Here is a 27,635-nt window from a genome sequence, read left to right as displayed (position 1 = left end):
TTGGAGCACTAATAATTCAAATATAATTACACAGCATGACATAAGTTAATAACAACAAGTGTTTCAACAAATTATAAATAGATAAATATATGAATGCTCTATTGTAATAGATAAATAAACTCAGAATGACTAACAAAGTAATAGTGTGCATAAATAACTATAAATATACACACATACATACCCATACATACATATATACATGCATACACACACACATACTCGTATACGTACATGCATATTCTAAAACAGGTAAACAGACTATAATTAAATACCAAATAGACTCTGAATAAATAATAAATAGACTCTGAATAAAAAACAAATAAGTTAAATAGTAAGAGTTTAAATGTAATAGTTTTCAACAAAGTAACAGAATAATTAAACAATGGAAGGATAAAAATAAGAAACGCAAATGTGTGAAAAATAATTGAGCGTAACATTCAGGCAAATATTTAATACACTTACTTACAGTTTTACATCTTGCCCAGATCACACTGAAAGTATTTTGATAAATTCGCCTTTTCCCTTCTCCTTGCGAACAAAAATCGAACAGTTGGAGGTCCACACCTGGGTGTAATTTTTCTCCTTAGTCTTGATCTTGGTGAGCTTGAGAAGATCTTTAGTAGATGAAGTTAGCGACTCATTAATATATACGGAGTTCTCGCTGCTGAAGCCTAAGTAAGTGGCCTTGAGTTGACGTCTTACCTTCCTTTTCCTCAGGAATTCATCCCTGTCAAGTCTGCTGAAATTTTACTACAATGGGTCTTGGACCGTCGTTGTTCTCCTTCCCCATTCTGTGCACAGCATCCACGATGTTGGTTGACCAGTCAGGAAACTGAATAGCAGTAGACAATCTTCTCATAACATTGTGGATATTTTCGTTTTTTTCTTCCGGAACTCCATAGATTACTAAGTTATTCCTGTAAGAATATTGTTCTAAAGCTCTTATTTCCGTTGCTAAAAAATTAACCTTGCCTCGCAAATGGACATTCTCGTTGGATAAACGCTGAACTTCATTGTTACACTCGTAAATTTTCGTATCTTGAGTTTTAATTAAGTCCTTTAACTCAATTATGTTACTATGACATAACTCAATTGACGTACCGAGTTCTCTCTGTTCAGTCTTCATTTCTCTGATGTCATTAGTATTACTCTGTAACAGCTTCATAATTGCGTTTAGTTTATCGTCGACTGACTGTAGAGTAGCCGGTTGCGGTACAGTGTCGTCTGCTGAAGCGTCGTTATCGCACTTAAGCGCTCCACGCGTCACGATCTTGGAACCACCTGGCATTGCAGACCGATGATGAACAAGCTCTGACAAAGTTAAAATTGCAAAAAACAGGATATAAATTCAAAACAACTATTTTTATGTAGATCACAATGAACTTACCTTTTAACACTACAAATTGACCTAAAATTTATCACAGTACTTCAGTATTTCCCGGCAAACAAACACAAATTAACGGAGCTCAATTCGTAGCGTGTTACTCACATAGACTCATCCCCACTCAGCATTAATCAGCATGTCACGTTATTGGAAGAATAAGAAAATCCCCCTGTATATAAAAGCCATACATAATATTGGTGAAGTGGATCATAATTACTTTGACCATAAACTTAAAATACCAAACCACTGGGATTTGGACCGTCCAATTTTATTAACCAATCCAAATGTAGTATTAATACATTAATAGATAATGAAAGTTACAGTAAAAATACCTGTAATACGGCTGTAATTCATCAGGGCATAAAGGGTATATAAAGATTGTTTGGCAGTTTTCACAGATGGTTCAAAATGCAATTGAAAGGTTGGAGCTGCCGTTTATATTCCATCACTCCAAATAGAACGCAAATTTAAGCTAAGCCAGCATATGTCGAGTTACTCTGCAGAAATATATGCAATATATTTAGCAATTGAGTTTGTTCTGCCTTTAAATTAAATCAGCATAGTTATATGCACTGACTCTTTATCAGCTATCATGGCATTAGAAAACTGCAGTAAATGACATAAAGAAAGTAGTATTACTATGATGATTTTTAAACTGTTGGTGGAAACACAGAAAATAATATATATTCAGTGGATACCTGGACATATAGGAATCCAGTATAGTGAGAGAGTGGACAAATTAGCAAAGGAAGCAGCTAATGATGGAGTGGAATCACAATACCTGCCAGTGCCTATTGATGATTTTAAAGCCTTCCAGAAAAAAAAGATATGGTCTACAATTTACAAACCTCTTATAGCAATCCTCAAAAGTTGGGTGGTTTAAACAGATACAGAGCCACTTTACAAAATACCCATGGTTTAAATCATGTAATTTTAGCAGGTGGGAAATCATCAGTAGATTGAGGCTGGGTCATGGCAATGTAAATGCATGTCTATACAGAATAAAAAGATATTTCACTCCACTATGCCTAAACTGCACAATGGCTAAGATAGAGACGATTGTTTGCTGGAATGTCCCAAGTACTCTCATGCCAGACAACTTAGCTACAAAAAAGTAAATCAATCAAGATACAAAGAGCCAATCTACAGAATTCGAAAATTATACTTATCGATCTGAAAAGCAGACATTCAAATTTATAAAGAAATAAATGAATATTACAAAATAGTAAATAGAACCATGTAAATTTGATTAGGGTTTGGAACACTTAGAATACATGTTTGTTTCCTAAATGGCCTAGGTTCTTTTTCCGTTGTCCTTCCTTTCGGATTAGGTTATGCCTGACGGACACCGGGCAGAGAAGAACATCAAAACCCCTATCCTAAAATCCAATAAAACAGAAATTCTTAGATTTTCCTTCTCTTAACTAACCATAAAATTACACTAAACAGGTTAGAAATCATGGTTCTAGGGTATGTTTTTTCTCTACAAAAATTTCATAAAAAACAAACAAAACCAAATAAACATCTGAGAGTCTAATAGCAATACAGTAAATTAAAAAAATAAATAAACAAGGCTTGGAAAATGCAAAGACTAACTAAAATGTTCTTAGTTTAACGGGTAGGTATTAGCTTAATGTAGTTGTGATTCACTTTGTAACTATGTTGGTCTAAAAATGTGGGAGATCTTAACTTTATTATTTGTACAGGCAACCACAAGGTTCATGTTTAAAAAGGAAATTCGGCAAATAACATTAAATTATATAGAATGAAGTTATAACAAATGTACAACATGGCCGCCATACAAGTTTATAAAGGCCAGCCAACAGGCAAAAAGAAGAAAAAAGTTGTTTTGGTCCGTTAAGTTCTCGTAAACAGGCGTAGGCTAGCTGACGGCTGGCAGCTCTGAAGTGAAGTCTGAAGAGCTGCAGATCACTTTTGTTTGGCAGTAGTAAGGTTAGTATATTATGTTACACGGGTTTATCTATAATTACCGTTGACATTGTAGTCCAGTTTGAAAACAAATTACATGTTTTAGGAAATATATTTTGGACATGATTATTCGCTCTAAGTAGATAACTACAGAATAGTTAATTGTAATCAAGGTAAGAGGTTATTAACCTACTTATTGACATTACATTATTACAGACCTTGTATTAATAGCTGCTAGATGTTTGCAAAATGAAAAATATTATGTCTATATAGGCTAATTAAACATTTAGCTGCATAATTTATGTGTAAACCTTTGACATTTTACTGTATTAGTTATATGGCAATTGTTTTGTTACAGATCTGAAAAAAAACAAATTTACTATATTATGTCATTATTTCCCGCCTACAGTGAAATTTTATCTGAGGGGAGAAATGAGGAGAACAAGGAACTTGGTAATATCTTACCAATTACCAGTGAAGGCCAAGGTGAGTGAACTAATCCCCTATACCTTTCTGCATTAGCCTATTATATTTGGGTATAATTGCAAGCCCTTTACTTACTAATTTGTATATTAACCTGTTGGATCCCGTAGCCGCACAGTTGCGACTGAGGCAAGTGTGCAGTCGTTGCCCGTTGCCGTACTGTTGCGGCCGCGCGCGCAGAGCGTTTTATTTTTGCGTTTTCTTCAACTCAATTCGCTAAATTAAATGACGTTCAATATACCGGGTTACTCGGGAGAACACTGGCTTTCTCGTGAGGTATATTTTGTTTCGCGCTACGATACTTGGCAGCCTGTTTTTACTCTAAACGTCGAGGCGTTTCAGCCGGTTGCTGTTGTTTGTACACAATAATTATGGCTTCGCGTAAGCATGAGTTGTTTGATCAAGATATTAATGAATTATTGGGCAGTGAGTTTAGTGAACTATCTGATAGTGACGACGAAAGTGATGTGGATATTTTCAGTCGTGTAAGAAGTGGTGATTTTATTTTTAGTGAACTAGTTCGTGATGCAGACTTGAACCACGATTTAGGTTATCTCGATGAACCAGTACCAGGACCATCAGGTGATACTTTTTATTCTAATGATCGTCCAAATAAGCCTACTTTGGATAGTGTTGACTTGGTAATAAACGAGGTAGTTCAAAATTATAATCCCAGAAATGACTTTACTGGTAATGAAGGAACTGAATGTAGGCCTAACCCCAAACCAACTTACACTTGGAATAAAAAAAAAATATATATATATATATATATATATATAAATTTAAATATGTATATTTGAATTTAGAAATATCAATAATATGAAATAAATAAACATAAAAATAAAACTTATGAGTATATGATTATGCAGATGCAAAAAATAACTATAATGCAAAGTAGTAACCAAGTGCCAGAAAAAACCCGGGCCAGCAGATGCCCCTGTGCTGCCATAACCCGGGACTCAACAGGTTAACCCTTTCCGGGCCAGGCGGCAATATATTGCCGCCATAGATCGTGTCTGAAAAGTGCCAGGCGGCAATATATTGCCGTCGGTGACATACACGACAAGCGCCAGGCGGCAATATATTGCCGCCTTGATATTCGTAATTTTCTTTAAAAAATACGACATCAAATGATTAAAGTTTTATGTTTTTTTATTCCCTGGTATATTTGTAGATATTTAATATGAATATAATTTTTATTTTGGAGGTCTATGCATTTTTATTTCGTAATTGTCACGTGACATTATCAGGTGACTCGATCTATTGTTGTTAATTCTTTATGCTTTAGTGCAATCGTACCATTGTATGCTGGATTCTTCTTCATTATTTTATTTTGTGGTTGTAAATATTAGTAGTGTTACCTGCTTAGCTATTGTGTGTAGTAGTTACAATGACTGACAATTTGCGATCTCACGGGAGTGAAATTGTAAGTAGCATATTTGTAAATAGAAAAAGTGTAAATAAATTTCAAATAAAATTGTGTAAATATTTCTTGGTAAATAGTGTTTTTAACTGTATTGAAACTGCTTATGGATCCTACAATCATCTGTTTACCGGTACATCCGTAATGTGAATATTTATTTTAAGTTTCTTGCAGTTAAGAGTCAGTTGCTTTATCACTTGTTGCGAAGTACAATTATGCGTATTTATACAAAATGTGTCATAAAAAATTTATTTATGAGAGAAATAACACAAAATTTTGTATGGTTGTTCCTTTATAAATGTACAATATAATAACATAGCTTTCTACACTAAAATTATTTTTCCTTTTTTTAGTTATTTACGAAAACAATTAAAAAATTAAATTTTTTTTATGTAATCCATTAAAACATTATTTTTTTTTAATTTTAAAATTACTTAAAACTACATCTTTATATTTTTTTGTTGATAGTATATATCTATACGAGTAATTTGGTGCAACTTTTAGGTCATTCTCTAATGTTTATGAAAAGTTATAAATTTTAATCTAAGAGACTGCAAAATCGCCAATTTTAGCCTGGCACTTTTGACTAGTCACAAGGGGATAGATATGTGAAAAAATTTTGCAACATCTCATATTTGGTCCTGGCCCTGAAAGGGTTAATATGTTCAATACTAAAAAAAGTACACACAATCTCCTATACCCTAAAATTATTTTATATGTCAATGTAGTTTAGTTAGTTTAAAGCTAGTTGGTGCACTGCTCTCAGCAGTACTGGTAACGCCAAATAATAACAAAAACCCATTCAACATGTTAAGCCTTTTTTGGGAAAATGACATTGTGTACTAATATTTTGACACAAAATTAATTTGTTTTGATTTGGAAGCTGATGGAAGTTAAAGGTAGTAAATTGGGAGAATAGGTGGGGGTATTTGGCATGATTTAAACCCTTTGGAGACCAACTTCCGTCATATCGGAAGTCGGTAATAGTAGCGAATACGACGAACTTCTAATACATCGTAAGTTTTGCAATAAATGTTTTTCACTTATTAAATGACACATTTTGATCGAATTTTCATCAAAAAGTCTAAATAGATAATCACAGTAACAAAATATAATGGTTTTGTAAATAGTATTTAACTTTTTTATTGTTTATTCTGTGTCTGTATACAAGCAATGTTGCCCGTCTGCTTCCTCAATGGTCAGGAAAATTGTTTAGTTCAAAACACATAAAACATGCAGATGATGCTAATTTAGGTAAATCTTAAGATCAGCGTGATGGCGTGATCTGGGCTTTAAACTTTGAAAATGTCTACATTGTTACCTTGTAAGCCTAGATTCAAAACAATCAAAATTTACAATAACATACACCAATTTTCTGATAGCATTACAATATTTCATATAAATATTCAGTGTCTTAGAAATAAGGTTATTAGATATATTTTTAAATGAAGGTAAATATGATATAATTTGCTACTAGCTTAGTAGCTGTATACATCATAACCTCCTAGTGATTTTTTCCAAGAATTACCTTTGATGATAATAGAAGTTTTTTCTGCAATTGTATGATTTATACCATATTTTGCAACAAGTTGTGATACCTCATAAGAAGCATTTTCATTTACATTTGTACCAGAATATGTTGAAATAACCTTTTTTGATGATTTGAGCTTTGTTTCTAAATGCTGATGAAGTTTTGCAGGCTTTCATACACTCATTAGAAAAACTTTCATAGCAAATCACACATTGAGGTTTAGGTTCATGTTCAGATCCAGTATACTTAAAACCAATCTTCAAATAATCGCTGTTGTATTTTCTAATTTTCACAAGTTCACCAAACAATGATTTATCAAATTGAACATTCACATCAAATAACTCCTCATCCTCTTCGTCAATAGGTCTATCACGTTTTAACAATCTCCTTTTTAACCAACGATCCATTGTCACTTGAAAAACCTTGCCTAACAAATTAAATGTTGTGTTATTAAATACATGCACATTGTTGTGGCCAGCTGTTGTTGACAGACATGCCAAATGCATGATCTCTAGTGGAAATTGACAAAAATACAACTTCATAGATGTAGTTCCTAACATTGCCACTAGATTGAGCTAGTGCTAGTTGACTCTAATGATGAGTAACCTGCTGAACTTACACTAGTACTATAATACAATAATGGCTAAAGTGAAGTTAAATGTAAAATATTTTAATTTCTCAGAAACATCTTGTGGACCCTTAAGGCATAGCCCGTGGACCACCTGTTGGGAACCACTGTCGTAAGTTGATATATGTATGAAATAATTTTATTGCTTGTAGAACGGTCGTGGTTGAATAACAGCAGTTACACACCAGCAGAACCAAAGGATAACATTGGAAGTAGTCATGATGAAGAAAATAAGGGTAAAGAAATAGAAAAAAAATGTGAACGTTCTGATAGCCGTTATAAGAAAAAAAAGAAACGAGACAAAAAAGATAAATCGTACAGGTTAGTATTAATATTAATAATATTAGTATTTTTAATGTTAGAATCCCACTAATATTATAAATTTCAAAAGTTTGAATGTTTGGATATTTGGATGTTCGGAGGTTTGTCCTCGAATCACGCTGAAACTGCTCTACGGATTGTGCTGAAATTTGGAACAGGTATAGCTTTTGGTCTGAATTAACTTTTAGAGTGCTTTTTACCACCCATAACACATTCATTTTACCAAATAAAGTCGAATTAAAATTGAAAAATTAGTTTGTTTACATTGTAATGTTATGATAAGAACGAAACGTATTTTGACAGCTGTTGACAGCTATAGTTCGACAAACTTTCTGAAACATCTGTTTACATTTGAATTTTGTCAATAATAAGTAAACAGTGCATGCTCGGTAGTGTAATGCAGATAGTAAATAAAACATTAATATTTAAATTTTACTCCAGATTGCGCTGCGCCAGTGATGAATTAAAATCATCTAATGCATTAAATACTGTTATAAAACTAACCTTAATGAACAAAGTTATGAATGTTTTCACCTAAGTTACTTTAAACTGGTGGGCTTCCTTGACATTATGATATTACATTTTAACAATGGCTTACGGAAAAACAGAGAAATGAATACTAACATACCTTAACGATTCATTCTTTCCCTGGGTACAGTCCAAAAAACAAGTGTAACGCAAAACTTTAATAAAGATTATTTTGGAATGTTGCATAACCTTAATGAGGATTTCCCCCTTATACCGGAAGTACATAAGAAGTAGGTAGGACTTCCCCCTAGGTCGTAATAGGCTTTTCAGTCCTAGCAAACTCAACTATGCCAACACGATTTTGACCAAAATAGGTTTCCGAGAACTATATAATCGAACGTATATAGTATTTTAATCGAGGCAATATGGCAAGCTAACCTGTGACATAGTAGGTAAGTGAATTTAAATGGTCTTAAGTAGGCACTTTTTAACCGAAGTAGGCATCTCGGTCCTATATAAGTATATATATTTTTTCTTCGTCAGAACAACAAGGGAAACTCTACTATGGTACTGGAAATATCTTAGACCTGAAATATATGACAAGGACTGGAAATATACGCTTTTTGACCAAAGTAAGTTTCCGAGACCTGTGTGATCCGAGATTTGTGTTTTCTTGATCGGGATTACAAGGCAGATTCAGCTGTGACGTTATGTATATAATTAATCATGTTTGGCTCCTATACGTGCCAAACATGATATAATAATTAAGTTAAACTCTGATACTATTTACCATGAACTTAACCCTTTTAGTGCCGCTCACGCTCCGTGACGACGGGTATCGGTGCGAAAAATGCCGTCGTCACGGAGCGTGACGATTAGTATTTGATTTATTTTAGTACTCTGATATTGTAATAACTGGCTAATATTGATGCAGACGTCTTCCTAAGATAACCGAGTATTCAGATCGATCGATGTTTGATGTTCAATATCTATTTTATTTAGATCTATTCATTGTATACATAGTCGAATTCGAATTGGTTCTTAGTTTACATTGCGTTGAGTGGTGTTGCGTTCTGTTTGTGCTGTGAGTTTGAACCTTAGTTTCGTTTATTTTTATTTCGAAATGGAACGAAATAAAGTTAATTGTGATGACTCTGGTTTATTGAGAGCCCTTTTAGAAGAAGTTGGAAGTGGTGGGGAGTTGAAAACTACAATGAAAACGTCGGTTGCTGACCAAAGTGTAAGGTATGATGGTACGCCTGCACAAAGTAGTATCTTGGTTGAAAATCCCACTCTAGATGTAGATGTAGACGATGATATTGATATGTCACCTAGGCCTACAGCAGGTCCTAGTGGTGTTTGCAATATCTTACCAAGAAAGAGGTATAGGCGACCTAACCTATAGGCTATGATTTGGATGTGTCAGACACTACTGTGTATCCCTACCCATCAGTGCAAAAATTAATGACATTAGCTTTGTGTAAATAATGTAAATAGTTATTTAGTGTAAACAACATTATGTATAATATGCAATTTTCAAGAAACTTGAACTCACTAAAGCTGGATTGACAATTATACATAAGGTATGTTACAACAATACTTTTATTATTTATAATTATTATTTTATTATTTACAATAATTACTATGGTTACAAAATAGGTTTAGGTAATCAAATAAGAATTTAGTATATACTATTACATTGTTTTTACTGTTTCTTATAGTGGGTACAATGGTTTGCATTACTGTCCTGATTAGACCTTAGATTTGCGTTTGGTACGCGTTGTAAGGTATTTTTGTTTTCCCAAAAAAAATTTTTGTTGCTTGAAAATAATATATTATGTACTGATTTTGTTCAGTTTTAGATGTACTTTGCAAATGTTTTAATTGTTTTAATCAATAAAAATTCTACAGTTATCATTTTTGGACTCAAAGGCAAAAATTCTTTTTATTTTGTTTATTTTTTTTTAAGATTATAAATATTTAGTACAAGTTTTTTTACAATAACTAACAAACACAGTTATGCAACATTTATCATAGAACACACAAAAAAAAAATTCTATGAGTCTATCACAAAAAATGGATTTTTTATAATTTTTTAACTAAACACTTACATTTTTGCTCAGATTGGCCTGGCCTGGCCAGGAAGGCGTTCAAGGTCGCGGCACTAAAAGGGTTAATAATATCTACCTGATGTATGCCTACTTACGTTTTGAAATGTTTGTAGGACTCCCATCATATTACATCATAATTGCTTTTTATAATGTTTTATAAAAGGACTTCAATTCTAAGGACTTCGGTTCTAAAAATTGCGTGCAAAGCCGCGGGTAAGAGCTAGTCAGAATATAATAATGGTGTCAGTTATTATAAACAAAAGTTTCTTCATGAATATTGCTTCAAAAAATTATTTTGATTGTTTATATAATCCCCTCATTGTTGACATGGGTGGTTTTGAAGCCAATCTTGAAGTTCTTTTTCAAATTCATACCACCAAGTGCAAAATAAACTGTTTTTGCTACCTCCCATCCTGCAGTTCACTTCATTCTTGTGACAACAAAGATTCCTGAACTTAGTGTTTTACACAGATTATTTATGTGGAAAGTTCAAGTTATGTCGCTGTCTACAGATGTGCCTAGTAACTTAGCTTGTTTCTCTTGTTGAGTGCTTGAGATTTCTGAAATTTCATCATTCCTCCTCCTACTAAATTTAATGTAAGTAGTTTTCGATGGATTTTAATAAAGTCATTCTGTTGGCAGTACTGAATAGCTTTGTTTGTTGAAGATAAAATTTGCGATTTCAGAACTAAAGCACTTTCGTTTGCCTGAAAAAGAGTAGGGTCATATACGTACATGATGGTCTTTAAGTTGTTCTTGCCAACAAAACTTTGGAAATCAATTGTAAATAATACAAATAGAAAGGGGCCCAAGACAGATCCTTGTGGTACACCTCTTTTCACCAACAATGGCTTGAATCTGTATATATGGATCTTTTTCTGGTACTTGAACTTCAACTATGGCTACATCCCTGGATATAACATGCTACCCACTTTTTTTTGTGTCTTTGAAGCACAGCATTGATATTTTAATTCAGAATTTTAGTTTGTACAAGCAATCAAAGGCCTTGGTGTAGTTAAGTAGCAAAGCTAAAGGCATGTTTTCGTTCCTCTAGCTGATCAGTTATGACAATAGACAATAAACAATTAATTGGCCGTTAATAATTTGGAATAAAATTACAATAGGCTTCATCAAATATTAAAGCTTAAATTACTAGCCTATTCCAAAGTTTAAAATCCTTCTAATCAATCTCACAGCTAAAAAATTTATTTATATAATAGAAAGGTCTATTTTTTGCCACCAATACAATTTATTACTCAAAATCTGGCATGGTAAAATTTGAACAGCAAAAAGTAATAGATTCTACACTGTAATGCCCAAAGTCACATGGTAATTCATGGTTTTACTTAATCTACATTTAACTTATCTTTATTCCTTGTGTCGTAGTGATAAATATAATTTCTTTTTAAAATATATATCATGTTTTCCTTACATTTACTAATACTTTATAAATATACAGATTTATAAAAGTTTAAACACCAATATTTACAAAGGTTTACAATGATCAACACAGGTGCATCCGCTAAAATTTTCACAGCCTTCTTTTGGATTGAATTGAAAATCTCTTTATTCATTTAATATACATTTTGTATACATCAAATAGTGTCATAAAAAGTACTTAACTAAAATACTTATAAACTAAGGGGTTATATTGTGATAAAATACCCTAATATTATAAATAGTCAATCTCATCACAATGTCCCAATAATTGTAGATTTAGCTATAACACAGATTAATTTTAAAATTACAGATGAAGTTTACAATATTATGAATAATTAAAAAGAATAATTTTTATTAGCACTTTAACAATACCTGAACAATTACCCCAAATTATAAAACCATATCTAATAATACTATCAAAAAATACAAAGTAGGCCATTTATATGTTCATTTGTGAAACTAATTTTTTTTAAATTTACACAATAAGTAAATAACTCTAACAAACTTTAATTTAGACACCTAAATTTATATTCGCTTTATAACTGGTAGCCATTTTGTAATACCTCAAATGAAGTAACCTAATTAATGACTCTGACTTAAGCTACCTACGGGCTTCCGACTCTGCCGAAGCAGTATCAGAGGAAATCACCAAATTACTGCTGACTGTCTTAAGCTGTCTACATACTTCAGACTCTACCGAAGTGGTATCTGAGGAAATCACCAAATTACTGCTGACTGTCTTAAGCTGTCTACATACTCCAGACTCCACCGAAGTGGTATCTGAGGAAATCACCAAATTACTGCTGACTGTCTTAAGCTGTCTACATTCTCCAGACTCTACAGAAGCAGTATCTGAGGAAATCACCAAATTACTGCTGACTGTCTTAAGCTGCCTACATACTCCAGACTCCACCGAAGTGGTATCTGAGGAAATCACCAAATTACTGCTGACTGTCTTAAGCTGCCTACATACTCCAGACTCTACCGAAGCGGTATCAGAGGAAATCACCAAATTACTGCTGACTGTCTTAAGCTGCCTACATACTCCAGACTCCACCGAAGTGGTATCTGAGGAAATCACCAAATTACTGCTGACTGTCTTAAGCTGTCTACATTCTCCAGACTCTACCGAAGCAGTATCTGAGGAAATCACCAAATTACTGCTGACTGTCTTAAGCTGTCTACATACTCCAGACTCTACCGAAGCAGTGTCAGAGGAAGAAATCACAACTAAATTAAAGAAATAACTTTCCTGGATTCAACTGGATTTAAATTGAAATATAACAGAATATGTAGCTTTACTTGTAAAAAAATACAGTAGTTACTTAGTCTTAAAATGAACTATAACAAGTAAAATGAAATAACTTTCTATTACTAAAAAACTGTGTAAGTAATTTAACATTATCCTGATCAGTGGAATTCACTTGAGATGTACTGTGAAATTCACTAAATATACTGATATGATTTGATTTCATTTACATAACCACTAATGTTTCAGCACATAATCTCTATTCACCCTAGCTACTTTATCTGGCTGACACAGAAGCAAGGGAGCTCTTGTCCAACATACGCTAAAACAGAAGACCGCAGCTCCCGCAATAGCTTTACTGAAATGATTGTAGCACTGCTATTTCCGGCAGTTAACAATCATCATAGCATGCTAATGGGTTAAAATTAAATAATATAACTCACATGACACAACTAAAAGCAATGGCAAAATATTGTAACACTGTTTTTATTTATGTACATCAAATCAATGATCAAAGATGAAATTTTATAAAGCTAAGGCAGGTCAAAAACATCTAAACATAACATAAAATGGTGTACAAAATAAAATAGCATACCTTTATGTAAGAAATACATTTTAGTGTATTTCTGTTTTGTAGCCACTTTATACATCCTCATAGAATGGTTAATGCAGGCTGTTAGAATCTCATACCAGCCAATTTATATATACTGAAAATATTTTATAAAGCATGGATTAATGATGTCTAATACTTTGTTTTTTTGCCAAATGTAATGTTTAATCGTTTAGTGTATTTATACTACTAAGCTCTGAAATAAAATTATTAAAAAATGTATATATATATATATATATATATATATATATATATATATATATATATATTTTTATTTATAGGAGCAAGTTGTAACTATTTTGACTGTTGTGTAAAATATTGTTAAACAGACATAGAAATTTTAATGGGATGATGGATCATTGCGTTGTTGTTATAACATGTTATTAATTTCTTTGAATTTTTCAGGCATAAAAGAAAAATAAACAAAAAGAGTCACTTAGGAAATATTCAACCAAATATTCTTGAAAATGATCCATTTTATGAAGATAAGAAGCAAGAAAGAGGAAACTTTTTAGTGGACACTCTTCATCGTCCGGCTGTTCCAAAGTAAGACAAAGAATTCTTTTGTTGTTGTCCAGGTTTACAAAACAATTAAGAAAGTTATCTATCATAATGATATCATATTTCCATATGACTATTCTAAAAATTACAAATTAAATAACAAAGTCACTTATAATTTAAAGAGATAATAGATTAATAGTATTCTAATTCCATAAGAACTGTGAATAATAACATAAGAGAATTAATCAAGTTAATGTATTTCATATTAAAACATTTTACATAACCTAAACATGCAAAGTAATTCTGTGGTCAGAAAGATTTGAAATGTTTAGTCTAAGGTATTTATGTATGTATATATATATTTTTTTTAATATTGTGTGTGTATACATATAAAGTGGACTTCTTTCATTACATGCCTTTTAATATTTCAGCATTTCACTTTATAAAAAACGATTGATAACTCCATAAATACAAACATTGTAATACTTGCAAATTTATAAAATTGTGTTATTTACTAGCAGTAGACCAATGAAAACGTATTCAATTATAGGAGAAATCAACTATAAAACTAAAAAAGTAATTTATCAATTAACATGTTGAATTGACACCATTACCATTGCACATAAGAATGAATAATTTTCATTGGTCTTCTAAACAAACAGGACAATTTTTATTGTAAATTACACTTATGCTACCAAATTGGACAAGTCTTGGGGAACTGTTTGTTAATGTTATTTTTTGTATTTTAGGTATGACAAACATAGCCGTTACTTTAAGAGGTACAGATATATGAAGGAAAAGTTCAAGAAAGAAAGAAAAGTCAGGCGTTATTTCATTCTTGTCTCTAGAAAGGATGATAATAAATCCATTGACTACAATGATGGTATGTAATTAATCAGTAGAGGTAGAGGTAATAAAGCTCTGCACAGTAACAATTCAGTTTTATTACAGTCGGTAGGTTTTCTCGAGAAAATATTTGTTGGAAATATTGTCAAATGAAATACAATTAATTATTGAGACATAGTCAGTTTAAAAGACCCTGCATTACTCTTCATAGCTTTGCTGGTTTTTAATTCAAGTAAATTAAAATGTTACATATCAGATAGAATCATAACATATTAATGTAACATTAATTTCATATGTAATTTACAGTTTAAAGTTTTGTTACATTTACAACCTATTTACTTGGATCTCAGTTGTTGATACAGGTTTGGGGTTGGGAAAGAGAATGACTTGTAGTCTTACTATTGTGACTACAAGTTTCATATGCAACTACATTTTACTACAACTCATATTCTCCTTTCTCTCATAACACGTATCTCTTATTATTTTACTACAAGTCTTTTATTTAATATTTTATTCTTAAAGTCTAAAATACTTAAATTCAATGCAAATAATTTGTGAATAGTTATAAGTACTGGTCCATGCCCAAAATCACTTTATTAATGGATCATATAAATGGTGTGCCAATAATAGATTTTCATTTTTGTTTTTTTTTTTTCGATTAGGATAAGAAGATGAGGAAATCCCTCATTGTACTTATGGTTCTTTGCGCTGCTTCCGAAGTGACAAAATAATCAAAAGGGTAAGGTTGAGGTTAGGGGATCATGTTGAGATCCCATTAAGGGCACTATCTCAATGATGTTAGTTTGGAAAAAGGGAAGACCAGCTCTATTCCAGCCTAAGCGAGCAGGGGACAGTACTCCCTTAAACATTAAGGAAGCCTCCCACACACCATTATAATTCTTCACAGTACTGACCAGTCTTTTTTACTCTAATCTCAAAATGTTCAATTATTGGTGTGCTGCTCCTGGACCTTCATTGGATTACCCAGGTTTAAATGACATATAGGTTTTGCTGTACCCATTATAGGTTCAAATGGCGGGTATAAACCAGCCAGAAGTGAATCCCACTAGGATCAGTAATAATTTATTCTTATAAATGTGCATGAGGTACATTTCAAGAACAGTATTAATTTATACAATGTGTAGATACTTTTCATTCTCACCGACAAGAATCTACTTTGATGAGGCAAATACTGTGTAAGGATTTTTATGAAATAATTTAAATTGCTTAGCTAACACATTAATTGTCTGTGTACAAATCTTAAGTAGATAAAACCTCTAGCAACAAACAGATGATGGCAGAACAAGGTTCCCTGTGCTTGATTCTACAATCAATTGACATTAGTGGAGATAAGGCATTCAGAACCTCTGGGGAACGAAGGACTCCAAAAGCTATCAGAAACCCACAGTTTATTCTTGTGTAGGCTCTTTCTAAGCACAGATTTTTTTATCTCACTATCTGCATGTCTTCTTCAACAATGTACAACCCAGCAAAGATTAGTAGTAGATATTCATAGGCTGTTTAAACACTTAAGTTCGTTAAGAGGTGCAGAAGTTTGTAGATGATCAGGTAAAGATGAATCTGGAAAATGAGAAGTCTGTAACGGGGTCTACATTTTTTTGAATGGAGCCAGCACTAGTCGATTACTCATATCATCCCTTATATATCTAAAATCAAATACTTTCAGTTGCACAGATGACTGTACAATGACTGTACTGTTTAAATTATCTCATTTAAAAGTAACATTTTCAATAAAGATATTTTTTGTGCCAAATGTGTAGTAAACTTCGAAGACAGTTTACAGCTTCCAACAAAATGTTGCAATTCAGACTGATTCTTTGATTCTATCATGCACTATTGTTTTGTCAGGATCATAAGCAGTTTTTATCAATTTTTACAGTACAATTTTTTATTATTTCTACATTTAGGTTTATCTCACTTCCTTTCAGTGCCTTCATTATACATGCTAATCTTTGATTGTGTCTTTTATCAGATGAATAATAAAAATATCCAGTAAATCATATGTAGTATTTAGGGTTTAATGTAACCCATTTACATTGTTTTCCAGCATATTACTGACCAGGAAAAAATACTGAATTAGAACAGACTACACACAGTCTTTACATTAAGTGTGCAATATCTCCAAAACCATAAAATGCTTGTAAAATTCTATTTTCTAGAATTTCCAGAAAATGCAACTTAACATTATTTTGAACTAATATTTCTACACTACATCTCTCCTTGGTATTTTCTTGTAATCAGTGCAGTTTGTGTGTTGTGAGTGGTTTAAATGAAAAAAATACACTTTTTCTCTCAATGGTAGTTTACATTTATATTTGATACAAGATAGATTGATGAAATTTAAAAGATGTTTTTATGTAGATGCTGGAGCTAAAGAAGAGGATCTAACTCGAACCACTGAGGACTTCAACAGAAAACTGGCCAACAACCCCACAGATGTGGATGTCTGGTTGCAGTATATCCAGTTCCAAGTGAGTGTGCAAGCAGGTGCCGGTACATTTGTGAAATTGTGGTACTATAAAAATGTTTTCTTACCTGCTAAGAACCAGTCTTATCTACCCTAAGGTGATAGTGTAATTTTAATAGGATATATGTAAAAAAGAGTAAAGTTGGATTATGTCCATACACAGGTTAAACATTTAACCTATTGGCCTCGTCAGGGCACTAAGTGTGATACTCTTGCTGCTGATGTATCACTTAGCTCAGGTGAAATTACAGATAGTTCTCCCCTCAGCTCCACGGGCCACGGTTAGTGGCTGTCTGTATTCAAAGTTTCCACTTGGTGGTTGCGCAAATTTGTGCGTCACTCTGATTTGTATATAAACGGCAGTATATGAGTTTTAATTCGTTAAATGACTGGTATTGAAATAAAATTCTCAAACACTTACAATTTTTACAAGCAACTTACAAAAATTGGTATTATTTAGTCTTTACTCGTAAATATACTAAGTAGAATATCATTTAAGGTATGATATTCCCAAATTTATGTTTTATTTATGTTAAAATGGGTCTCTAATACGAACAGAATATAAACTCATCTCCATATTTTGATTTTTGGTCCCACTAAATGCACTAGTATTTCCAACTATTAATTTCTATTAGAAGATGCCCAAATCAACACTGGCTACGTGAGACACTCTGTACACTCTGTTCATTTGACACAGACTCTTATTATGGCATATTTTTCAATCCAATATGATTAGACTATATATAAAGATGCATTTTCTACGTTTTTGATTTGCAGAATACATATTTATTTATTAGCTGAGCATTTAGCGAAGCCAATCGCTGATAATGAAATCCAATTTTTGTCTGTCTGTACACACAATAACAGTCAGACGATGTCCTCTAGGGGATTGATATTTGATGTGAACCTCTACATTGATATTGAAAGTGGTAAAAATCGGTCAATTGGGAGTCCTAATTTTTGTCTTGTTGGTCTTTTGGATATCAGTGTTAGCAACGAGAGGAACTCAAAATGAAGAACCTAGTAAACAAATAGACTATATTATAATGTTTAGTCATATGACCTTTTTCTGTAATTTATCAACACATTACTGATGGAAAATGGCATTAACATGGACCTCTTGTATGGTGCTTTGAGAATTTCAATTATTCACTTTATCTGTTGAGAACAAATATTTTATCTGTTTTAACCTAATCCAGTGAAGTGAGGAACTGAGAATGTATCTGTAGGCACAACCTCGAATTAGGCAATAAAGGATCAGAATTAACTTTCATTACAAAGGTAAGACATGAGAAGTTAGCTATCACTCTAAAGGCCTATACGGTATAAATTTAGTCAGGTGCCATGTCTCGCAGGAGACCTTATTGTCGGTTCATCAGTTTGTTAAGTTTAATTTGGAGATGATAATAAAGACAAAGTTAGCCTATAGTGTTTTAAAACAACTAACTGGAGGGGATACAGTGAGTCCCTAGCAAAAGAGTTCCTAGAGATATAACTCTATTAGAAAAATGAAATAGAACTTGAAAGGTCAGCTCAAATGGTAGAAAATATAATAATAAAGTCCTATAAGAAAAATTGCTCTCTTTAGAAGCAATAGGCTTAAGGAACACATGACTTTTTGAACAAAGTGGCTAGAAACAGAAAAAAATAAATAGTGAAACTTAAAATGGGCAAAAAGGACAGGTGAATGGTATATTTATCCAAATACCAAGAATGAACATAAGAAATAAATAAGGAAATATAAAAGAAGAACTTTGAGAAACTTCTGTAAAAATATACTCTGTTTACCGGTAGCTGCTAGGCTACAACATCTCCAAATTGACTACCTTAACCCATTAGGGTCATTGGTAAATCATTAGGGCAAATGGTAACCTAACTAAGAGGAGAAAGGAAACTTAGAGTCACTGTTGGATATACACTTCCGGGGAAGGCTCTTAGCTCGAGATAAGAATTGTGTTCCCTGTCAGGGAGGTTGTCAGAACCAGCTAGCACTCAAGAAACTTTTCAGTACAAAGGGTTAAATGGTCTGTTATTTCTTTTAGGCCTTTAAATCACTGGAGATGAATTGAATAATTCCGGTCTTGTTACAAGAAGGGTTATATATTCTTTTAATTAATCTAATAACCCTCTTCAGGAGTAGCAATGCTTTTAACCTTATTTAAAAGAACTACAGGACAGTGTTTGTGTTAAAAAAAAAAAAAAAATAGAAATTCGGTGAAAACCATGGAAACAATTATAAATATATATATAACACAGTCCTTCCAGATTTTTATTTATTATGAGATTTACACGTAATCAGTATCTTGAAAACCATTATAGATACAAAAGTTTAGCTAGTACTTTAAACATTCCAGAACTCATTAATTGATTTCAAGCTCCATAAATAACCAAGTTATGAATTTTTGTTTAAGATTCAACAGCCGCCATGTAGAATTAAAAAATAGTATACCACGCTGATAAATCAATGTGGCTGAAATGTTTATAAGATCTATTTTCGTACCAAGTTTTATTTGGTTTATTTTTTATTTTAAGCTACTTCTTGGGGATTGAAATATTCTAATGGGATGTAATGGACATCTTGAAAACAATTTGAGATGAAAAATTGTGTATGAGACAAAAAGTTAAGAACGGAGTTAATGGATTCAGAATACTTTATTTTTTCTGTATGTCTAGAAATAACAAAGTTAAGATATTTTTAAAATTTTAAATGGCTGCCAGATTGGAATAAAATGGTATATGAGCTGGTCAAAGAATTTTTCCGAGATATATGATCAATTTTTGTACAAAGTTTCAACTGGTCATGGTGGTTTTTGGGTCAGTTATGGTTTCCACTAGCTGTGTTATATAGCATATATATGTATTAAATTTGGAACTATAGTTTATGGCTCCGGGGGTCATGTTCGGTGAAGTAATGTATACATTTTCTTAAAGCGCTACCATGAGGACAATTTCAATAGGCTGATTTTGTATACGTATATCCAGCAGGGATTACTTCTTGCTGGTTTATACCTTCTAGTTGAACCTACCACTGGGCACAGCAAAAACCAATGTGTCACTTAAATCTGAGTAACCTTATGGATGTCCAGTAGCGGCATTCATGGGTTGGACCAAAAGGAAGTCATTTTGACTATTGAGTAAAAATCCATAATACGCAATCTGCAGGATAAGTAAATGAAAATGTTGACACTGTGTAGTGGTATTTTATTTTACTTAGAAACCAAATTTACTTGGAGTATTGCGTAGATGAAAATACCCATTCCGGGAATTGATTGTTGTAGTTTGTTCATTGCCTGAATATAATACTAATTTGGACAATGAGCGTTTGTATATGCCTAGGATAGTGCTCTTAAAACAAAAGGATTACCTTTTACCACCTGAAAATCACTAAATGTTTGTCGCTCGATAGTAGTGTTTTTATTTATTTGTATGGTTTTGGAAACACAAGTGAACTCGGTTTGTGTCTGCTTGTGTACATAAGATAAAAAAGGAAATGGTATAGGAAATTATTAGTAGTAAAATTTAGAGTTGAATTCTTAAGACATATTCATGTATTTATAATCCTACTACGAAGTTTAATTGAATGTTTAGTGGAGTCTTTTTTACCAGTTGAAGGTGAATTAGATTTCTGTCTTTGTGTGTGTGTCCGTATGAATGCACGATAACTTTCAAACGAGTTCGCTTAGAAGGTTCAAGTTTGTTGTAAACTTCACCACCACTTCTACGTCTGTATTTGGAGTTGCTCTCCAGGTTAGGATGTTGTCTCCGCTGTGAGGTGAAAATGAAGCCTCTCACACTGACCCAAAGTCTGGCATTCGTTCAACCATGTATTTTAAATCAATTTTGTCAGTTATAAAACTGTTTAATTTTGATTGAGATTTGATAGTTATAACTCTTACTGATTTGTAACTTAAAACATATAACTTCCTCATCAAATGATAAAGATCATTCATTATCTTTCATTTGATAGAGGTACCTTTCTCACTCATATTCGACAAGAAATAAAAGCTATCATATATATTTTTTCAAATATACAAAAAAACTTCTTAAGCAGAAATTTAAGAAACACAAAAATTGTCATGAATTTGTTTTGTGTTCCATATTTTTATTTTACAGAAGGGATAGTTACCTATAACGACTTGGATTGTAGATATTAATATTCCAGAGTATTAATATTTAAATTATCAATAAGGCATCCAAGACGATATAAAATATTTTTTGATTAGTAAGCTCCTAGTGAATATTAAGTACAATTTATTACTAAATTTGTTAACTATTAAATATTATCAGGTTTGTCTAAAATAAAAATCACAGTTCTAAATAAAACAATGGATTTATTTTAAACTGGCAAATTAATAAGTTCAACGTTTCAGAATTTTTATCACTCTATTTTCCACAAAGAATTGACAAACCTTTTAGTAAATTTTAAAATTCCTTTGACAAGAAATAAAAATATTAATCAAATATATTATCAAACTAAAAATCAGAGCTCTCTTCTAAAATAAAATAATAAGGTTTTAAAATAAAAATCAAATACCACTGGGAAATAACTAAAATAAAAATGTTCACTTCTAAGTTCACTCAAAATTCAAAATAAAAATTTATACTTCTCTGTCCAGTAGTTGAACCTTAACTTTCAAGTCTCTGCAATTCAGATTACAACTCTCTCAAACAATTATTAATGTTCAATTAATTTCCAATTAATAATTCACAATAAAACAAATCCAATTAAATATTAATAAATTACCAAATCTCAATTAAAGTTATTAACTAAGTTCAAATTTAATTCGCTTTTCTTGCAAGTATGAACCAAATGTAACTTGTATGATTCTATTATGCTCTATTGTTCTTTGAGAATAAGTTATTCAGATTGCTCTGTAGTTTCTATGAATTTAATTTTTCCTTAAAATCCCTCATGGAAAAAAATTTAAGAAACACGGTGCACTGTAATCAACTTAATCACGAAAATAACCAAAAGAAGGGCGAAAATTATGAACAGGCGCTTAAATACTTCCCTTTTCAATCACTTTTGCAGGACATCCGTGGTGTTCTCTCATTGGTCCAGCTGTATCAAACCAGGAGAACAATACTCGCAATAAGACAAGTTCTAATCAATTCAAGGCAGTCAACCTGCCTTCCTAACAATTTAAAACTACCAGTACTAACTTGCCAAAGGATTACATGTTCGTTTTTACCCTGACTTTTCACAATCTAATCTAAAATGAAATCCCAATATTTCGTTCCCAAAATTTTCATTTAATTGAAGTTTTAATAAAAAATATAAACCAATGTAGCTTTAAAAATGCTACATTACCAATAAATAAATATTAATGCATTGAAGAAATGTAAGTTTTGGCCTTTTTTAAATCCTATACGAAACCTTTTGTGTTTTCTTAGGACACAGTATTCGACTTTGAAAAGATCTATCGTAGAAATCCAATGGGAGGAGAGAGGGTGACATCTGAACGTAAGCTGGCAATAGTAGAGCGAGCCATCCAGAAGAACCCAGCATCAGAGCTGTTGCTGGAGGAACGGCTGGAACTGTGTGAGCGTTTGTGGCCTGTGGACAGACTAGCTGAGGAATGTGTGCGCGCATTGGCGCAGGAACCAGGCAATTTCGCATGGTGGCGCAGTCTTATACGTACAACACGCAACAGTGTGGCACGTTGTACTGCCCCCGGTGTACTACAAGTGTTCTCCAAGGCTATCTCTCGCATCAGTCAACTAAGGCTCCACAGACCAGACCTCGTAATAGAACAGGACATTCTGCGTAAGTGTTAAAATTGTCATTTAGGTATTTTGTGTATTTATTTAAATTGTTCTGTATGATGTTTAAATATTTCAGTGGTATGTGTACCGCCTATTTAAGTATTATTGAACATTAAACACTATTGCCAAAGCCTGGGTTGTAGAAATGTTACAGTAGTTCTATGTATATAATCTATGAAAGTTTTGAACAAAATGTTATTAGCATAAATGTTATAGGCATATAATATTGTACGTGTCACTGAGGATTCTTGATTCTGCAGCTCTCTTCACTTGATTCCGATACAAATATCTTAAAAGTATTATTATTATTAAATAATAAATAAATCAAAAGAAATACGTGGAAAGTTGCAATATCACAATTAATAATGTGTTAGAGCTGAATCTCAAATCCACAGAATATTTAGATATGTTTATCATGGATAAAAGCTTATCAGTATCACAGCAAGTCTGTTGCAACTATCCGAGGACAAGAGCTGATTGGCAGTACGCAAAATACTGATTGTTAAAACGTTTACTATTTGTTCTTTCTGAATGATAAAATGTAGATAGACAATCAAATTAACAAATACCATATTTTATAAATAACTTATTGCTAAAAATTGGTATTTTATACATTTATTCTTTTGCATTGACACAATTATGTTGTTTCAATATGTGTACAATAGCTGATCAGGCAGTACTAAAATACCAATTACTTGTACAGGTTTACTTTATATTTCGTGTATGACAGATTGATAACCAAATTAACAAATTATCATAGTTTTTAAAATAATATTTCGCCTTCAGGTCCTCTACGTTTAATTTATAAATGCCATTTTTAACCATTGCTGTATGTGTTGTGTCTATGTTCAGACTTCTGCTGCTCTGCAGTAAACAAACAAACAAACATTTACTAATTTTTATTTATCTCATAATTTTTTAGTTCTATAAATATGTTCTATATAAGTAAATATGTATGTTTATATCTTAAAATGTTTTATTACGGCTAGATTGGTTTGAATTTTTGGCTAGCCATTCCTACTGGCCAGATTTGCTTTAACCCATTCCAGACATTGGACGGGCAGTTTCCGTCCTTCTCTTCGCGCGGCCCAACGACTAAAGACGGGCCCCGCCCGTCCGCTAGACACGAGATCGACGTAGTTGAATATATTTCCGATAGATCGCAGAGGCATTCACATTTGCTGCATATTTTGTTCTCAATATTCTAGTCTATGTTTTTCTTCTTCTTCGTTGCTGAAAATCATCTGATATTGCCTCAAATCATCTTGCCAAAACAGCTGTCTTTCGTTTGTAAACAGTCAAGATGGCGCCTCGTGACCGGAATGATGTGTTCGTAAATTCGGATGATTTTGCGGCTTACGTTGCTAATGTTTTAGATGAAAGTAGTGATGAGGAAAGTGACAGTGAACAAGATGACATGATACATAATGAAATGTCTGATGGTACAAACGATGACAGCAGTGATAATGAAAGTGACGATAACCCACCGGCTAGGCCTTGTGATTTTGTGTGGAGCGTTGGACCAAATACTGTTAGTACAATGCGTTTTACCGGCAATCATGGAATACATCCTATCATTTCGAGGCAGTTAGGAGAAAACTGCACTAAATCAGATGTGTTCAATCACTTCTGTGACGAAACCTTTTGGGCTCAGGTAACCCTTTGGTATTTCTCCCGCTTGTGGAAAATCACCACTGTGCCTTCAAGGAAAGTTTTGGGGGCATTTTATTGAAAAGATACCTCCAACCACCAAAGCCAGGCCCTCAAGAAAATGTAAAGTTTGTGCCTCATATGGGAAAAGAAGTGAAACAGTGTACCAATGTAAAAAGTATCATGTTCTACTTCATCTGGTAACATGTTTTGAGGTGTTTTACACCCAAACCAACTTCTAAAGAAGTATAATAAAAATTTGTAAATAGTGTAAATATATGTATATTTAAAAAAAACTAACATTTTGTATTCATAAATAACAAGGAATAACTGAGATAAATTTATAATATTCATAGCATGTTATACAGTAAGTGTTATGCAAAGTGCACCTGTTCTTACACGAAAGCATGGAAAAAATCCAGTTCTGTAGTCCAAAAATTATAGTAATTTATTCAGTCACGAATGGGTTAATGTTATCAAAAGAAATTCATTTAGTGTATTATATTTTGAGTTACAAATAATGCAAGAATTTGCATCGAATTCAGAATTGAGAATCAAAACCACAATTTTGGTATCTGTATCGGAATTAATGTTTTTGGTATCAGTCCATCCCTAATTTTTATATGAGAAATTCCTCATACGCATAAATGTTTTTTGTTCTCAATACCAATCCCACAAATTAATTTCTCAGGATATTTAACATTCATTTAAGTCAATGATCCTTAATGTTCAGCAGATATCAATAATAATCTCTAAATCATTATAAGGAAAATAGTGCACTAATAACAAATTTTTAAAAGAAGACTCCTTACCCAAGTTTTTTTGTTATCAATCTGTGTAAAACGTCTAAACTCAAAAATCATCAGATCATTTTAGTTTTTGTGGCTAACTAAAAAATGTTTTAAATAAATAAAACTCTGAGCACCCAAATAATGTACAGTCAAGTAAAACTTTATTAGTGTTTACACTTCTTTCAGAAAACCAGTTTCTTTACCAATTAATTCTATTACCTTTATTTTTTTTATAATAATTAATTTTATTAAGAAATACAATTTGGAGATTAAAACAATTTCAGTATGTAACAGGCTTAAATGTTCTGTATGTCAGGACAATTTTGTATCTTTACATGTTCTTTAATGTCTTCTCTCCAATTATATTGATATATCAGTTTATAAACACAAAAATTTAAATTAGATTAAAAATAATTGTAAAGTTTGTTTTTCAATAGATCGGACATCCATAAATTAAACATCTGAAATCTTTAAATACAGGGTTATCATAAAAGAATGGTGTGGTTTCAGTAATTCATAGGAAGTAGTAGGGATATTTTCAGATGTTAATTGGCATCTCTGAAAGTCTCCAACCCAAAAGTTTTTTTATAAGTTGTTATGAACTCAGTTATTGGTTTGTTGTTGCGGTGATTTTAGTAAGTTACAATGTTCTTGGATAAAGGATAAAGATAAGTGTGTTTTATTGTTGGCTGAATTAAAATCCATAATTTTAGTTCAACGTGCGTTCCGACGTGAATTTGGAAGAGATCCACCACACAAAAACAACATAACACCTTGGTGTAAACAATTTGAAAAAACTGGATGAGTTAAGAAACAGAAATCAACCAGTAGACCAGGTGTACCAGACAAAACAGTTGAACTAATTAGACAATTGGCAATTAGAAATCCTGGGAAGTTTATCCCTCGTCGAAGCGTTGAATTAGGTATTCTAAAAACAACAGTTCATGAAGTTTTACGTAAAAAACTCAAACTACACGTTTATAAAATTCAGATACTACAGGAATTAAAACCCAATAATTGTGAAAACCGTTACAATTTCGCTGTTGAAATGTTGGACATAATAAGTGAAAACAAATCATTTTTAGATGATATAATTTTTACAGACAAAGCTACTTTCCATTTGAATAGAAGTGTTAACAGACACATTTCACGAATATGGGGCTTTGAAAACCCACATGTAATTGTTGGGAAACAACGTGATTCACCTAAAGTTAATGTTTGGTGGTGTGAAAAACCACGTAATAGAACCTTTCTTCATTGCTGAAAAAAAAAACATCAATGGAGTTGTGTATCTTGACATGTTAACCAATCATTAGTTTCCTCAGCTAGATGAACTCGTAAATATTTATCAAGTTCTTTTCACGATGTTGCTCCTCCACACTTCAGTGCATTGGTCACGGATGCTTTGAAAGAAAAATTTTTAGATCGATGGATAAGCCGGAAAGGACCTATGCTGTGGCCTCCAAGAATTCCAGACCTTACATGATTTTTGTCTTGTGGTAGTAGATCAAAAGCGTTGTTTATTCACAAAAAAATTGTGACCTGAACAATTTAAAATACATGATTAATGGAGCAATAACAACCATAACTGTAGAAATGTTAACAAATGTTTGGAGAGAAGTTGAGTATTGTTTGGATATTTGTCAAGCAACTAAGGCCGCACATATTGAAATATATTAATTATGTAAAATAAAACTGCTTGAGATGACAAATTAGGTGAATAAACAGTATTAACTGTAAGTAATTCAGTTTTTCTTTAAGCCATGTTTGAAATCACACCATTCTTTTATGATAACCCTGTATATTCAATATATCACATTATATTTTTAACCAAAATAATACAGACTTTTATAAACAAATTATTTGTCTTCAAAATATAAATCATTCACTCAATCAATCAATCAACATTTTTTATTGCCATAAAATAAAGATCATTGACAAAGTGTCATTACAGCTTTCATTATAAATATAGTCAAGTCAGTTATAAATCTAAAATTAATTATATCTTATGTTACG

At 32.2% G+C, this 27,635-nt stretch overlaps 1 protein-coding gene across 4 annotated transcripts in view; it reads left to right on the top strand.

Moving 5' to 3' along the window:
- The first annotated feature begins 3,226 nt into the window (after nucleotides 1–3,226).
- The window catches only part of LOC124375195 (nuclear exosome regulator NRDE2), a 50,718-nt gene continuing 26,309 nt past the window's right edge, over nucleotides 3,227–27,635 (top strand). For 3 of the 4 annotated variants that reach the window (XM_046833305.1, XM_046833306.1, XM_046833303.1), the window contains exons 1-7: nucleotides 3,227–3,337; nucleotides 3,672–3,799; nucleotides 7,531–7,699; nucleotides 13,983–14,123; nucleotides 14,828–14,961; nucleotides 17,307–17,416; nucleotides 22,807–23,179. In XM_046833305.1, the coding sequence (XP_046689261.1) occupies nucleotides 3,700–3,799; nucleotides 7,531–7,699; nucleotides 13,983–14,123; nucleotides 14,828–14,961; nucleotides 17,307–17,416; nucleotides 22,807–23,179 (1,027 nt within the window). In that variant the 5' untranslated portion in view covers nucleotides 3,227–3,337; nucleotides 3,672–3,699. The other variant, XM_046833304.1, reaches the window with a different exon arrangement.

The sequence above is a fragment of the Homalodisca vitripennis genome, chromosome 1 (genome assembly GCF_021130785.1).
Source record: "Homalodisca vitripennis isolate AUS2020 chromosome 1, UT_GWSS_2.1, whole genome shotgun sequence".
In the NCBI taxonomy this organism is placed as follows: Eukaryota; Metazoa; Arthropoda; class Insecta; order Hemiptera; family Cicadellidae; genus Homalodisca; species Homalodisca vitripennis.
The sequence above is the reverse complement of the archived record's forward strand: the minus strand, read 5'-3'. Positions and strand labels throughout refer to the sequence as shown.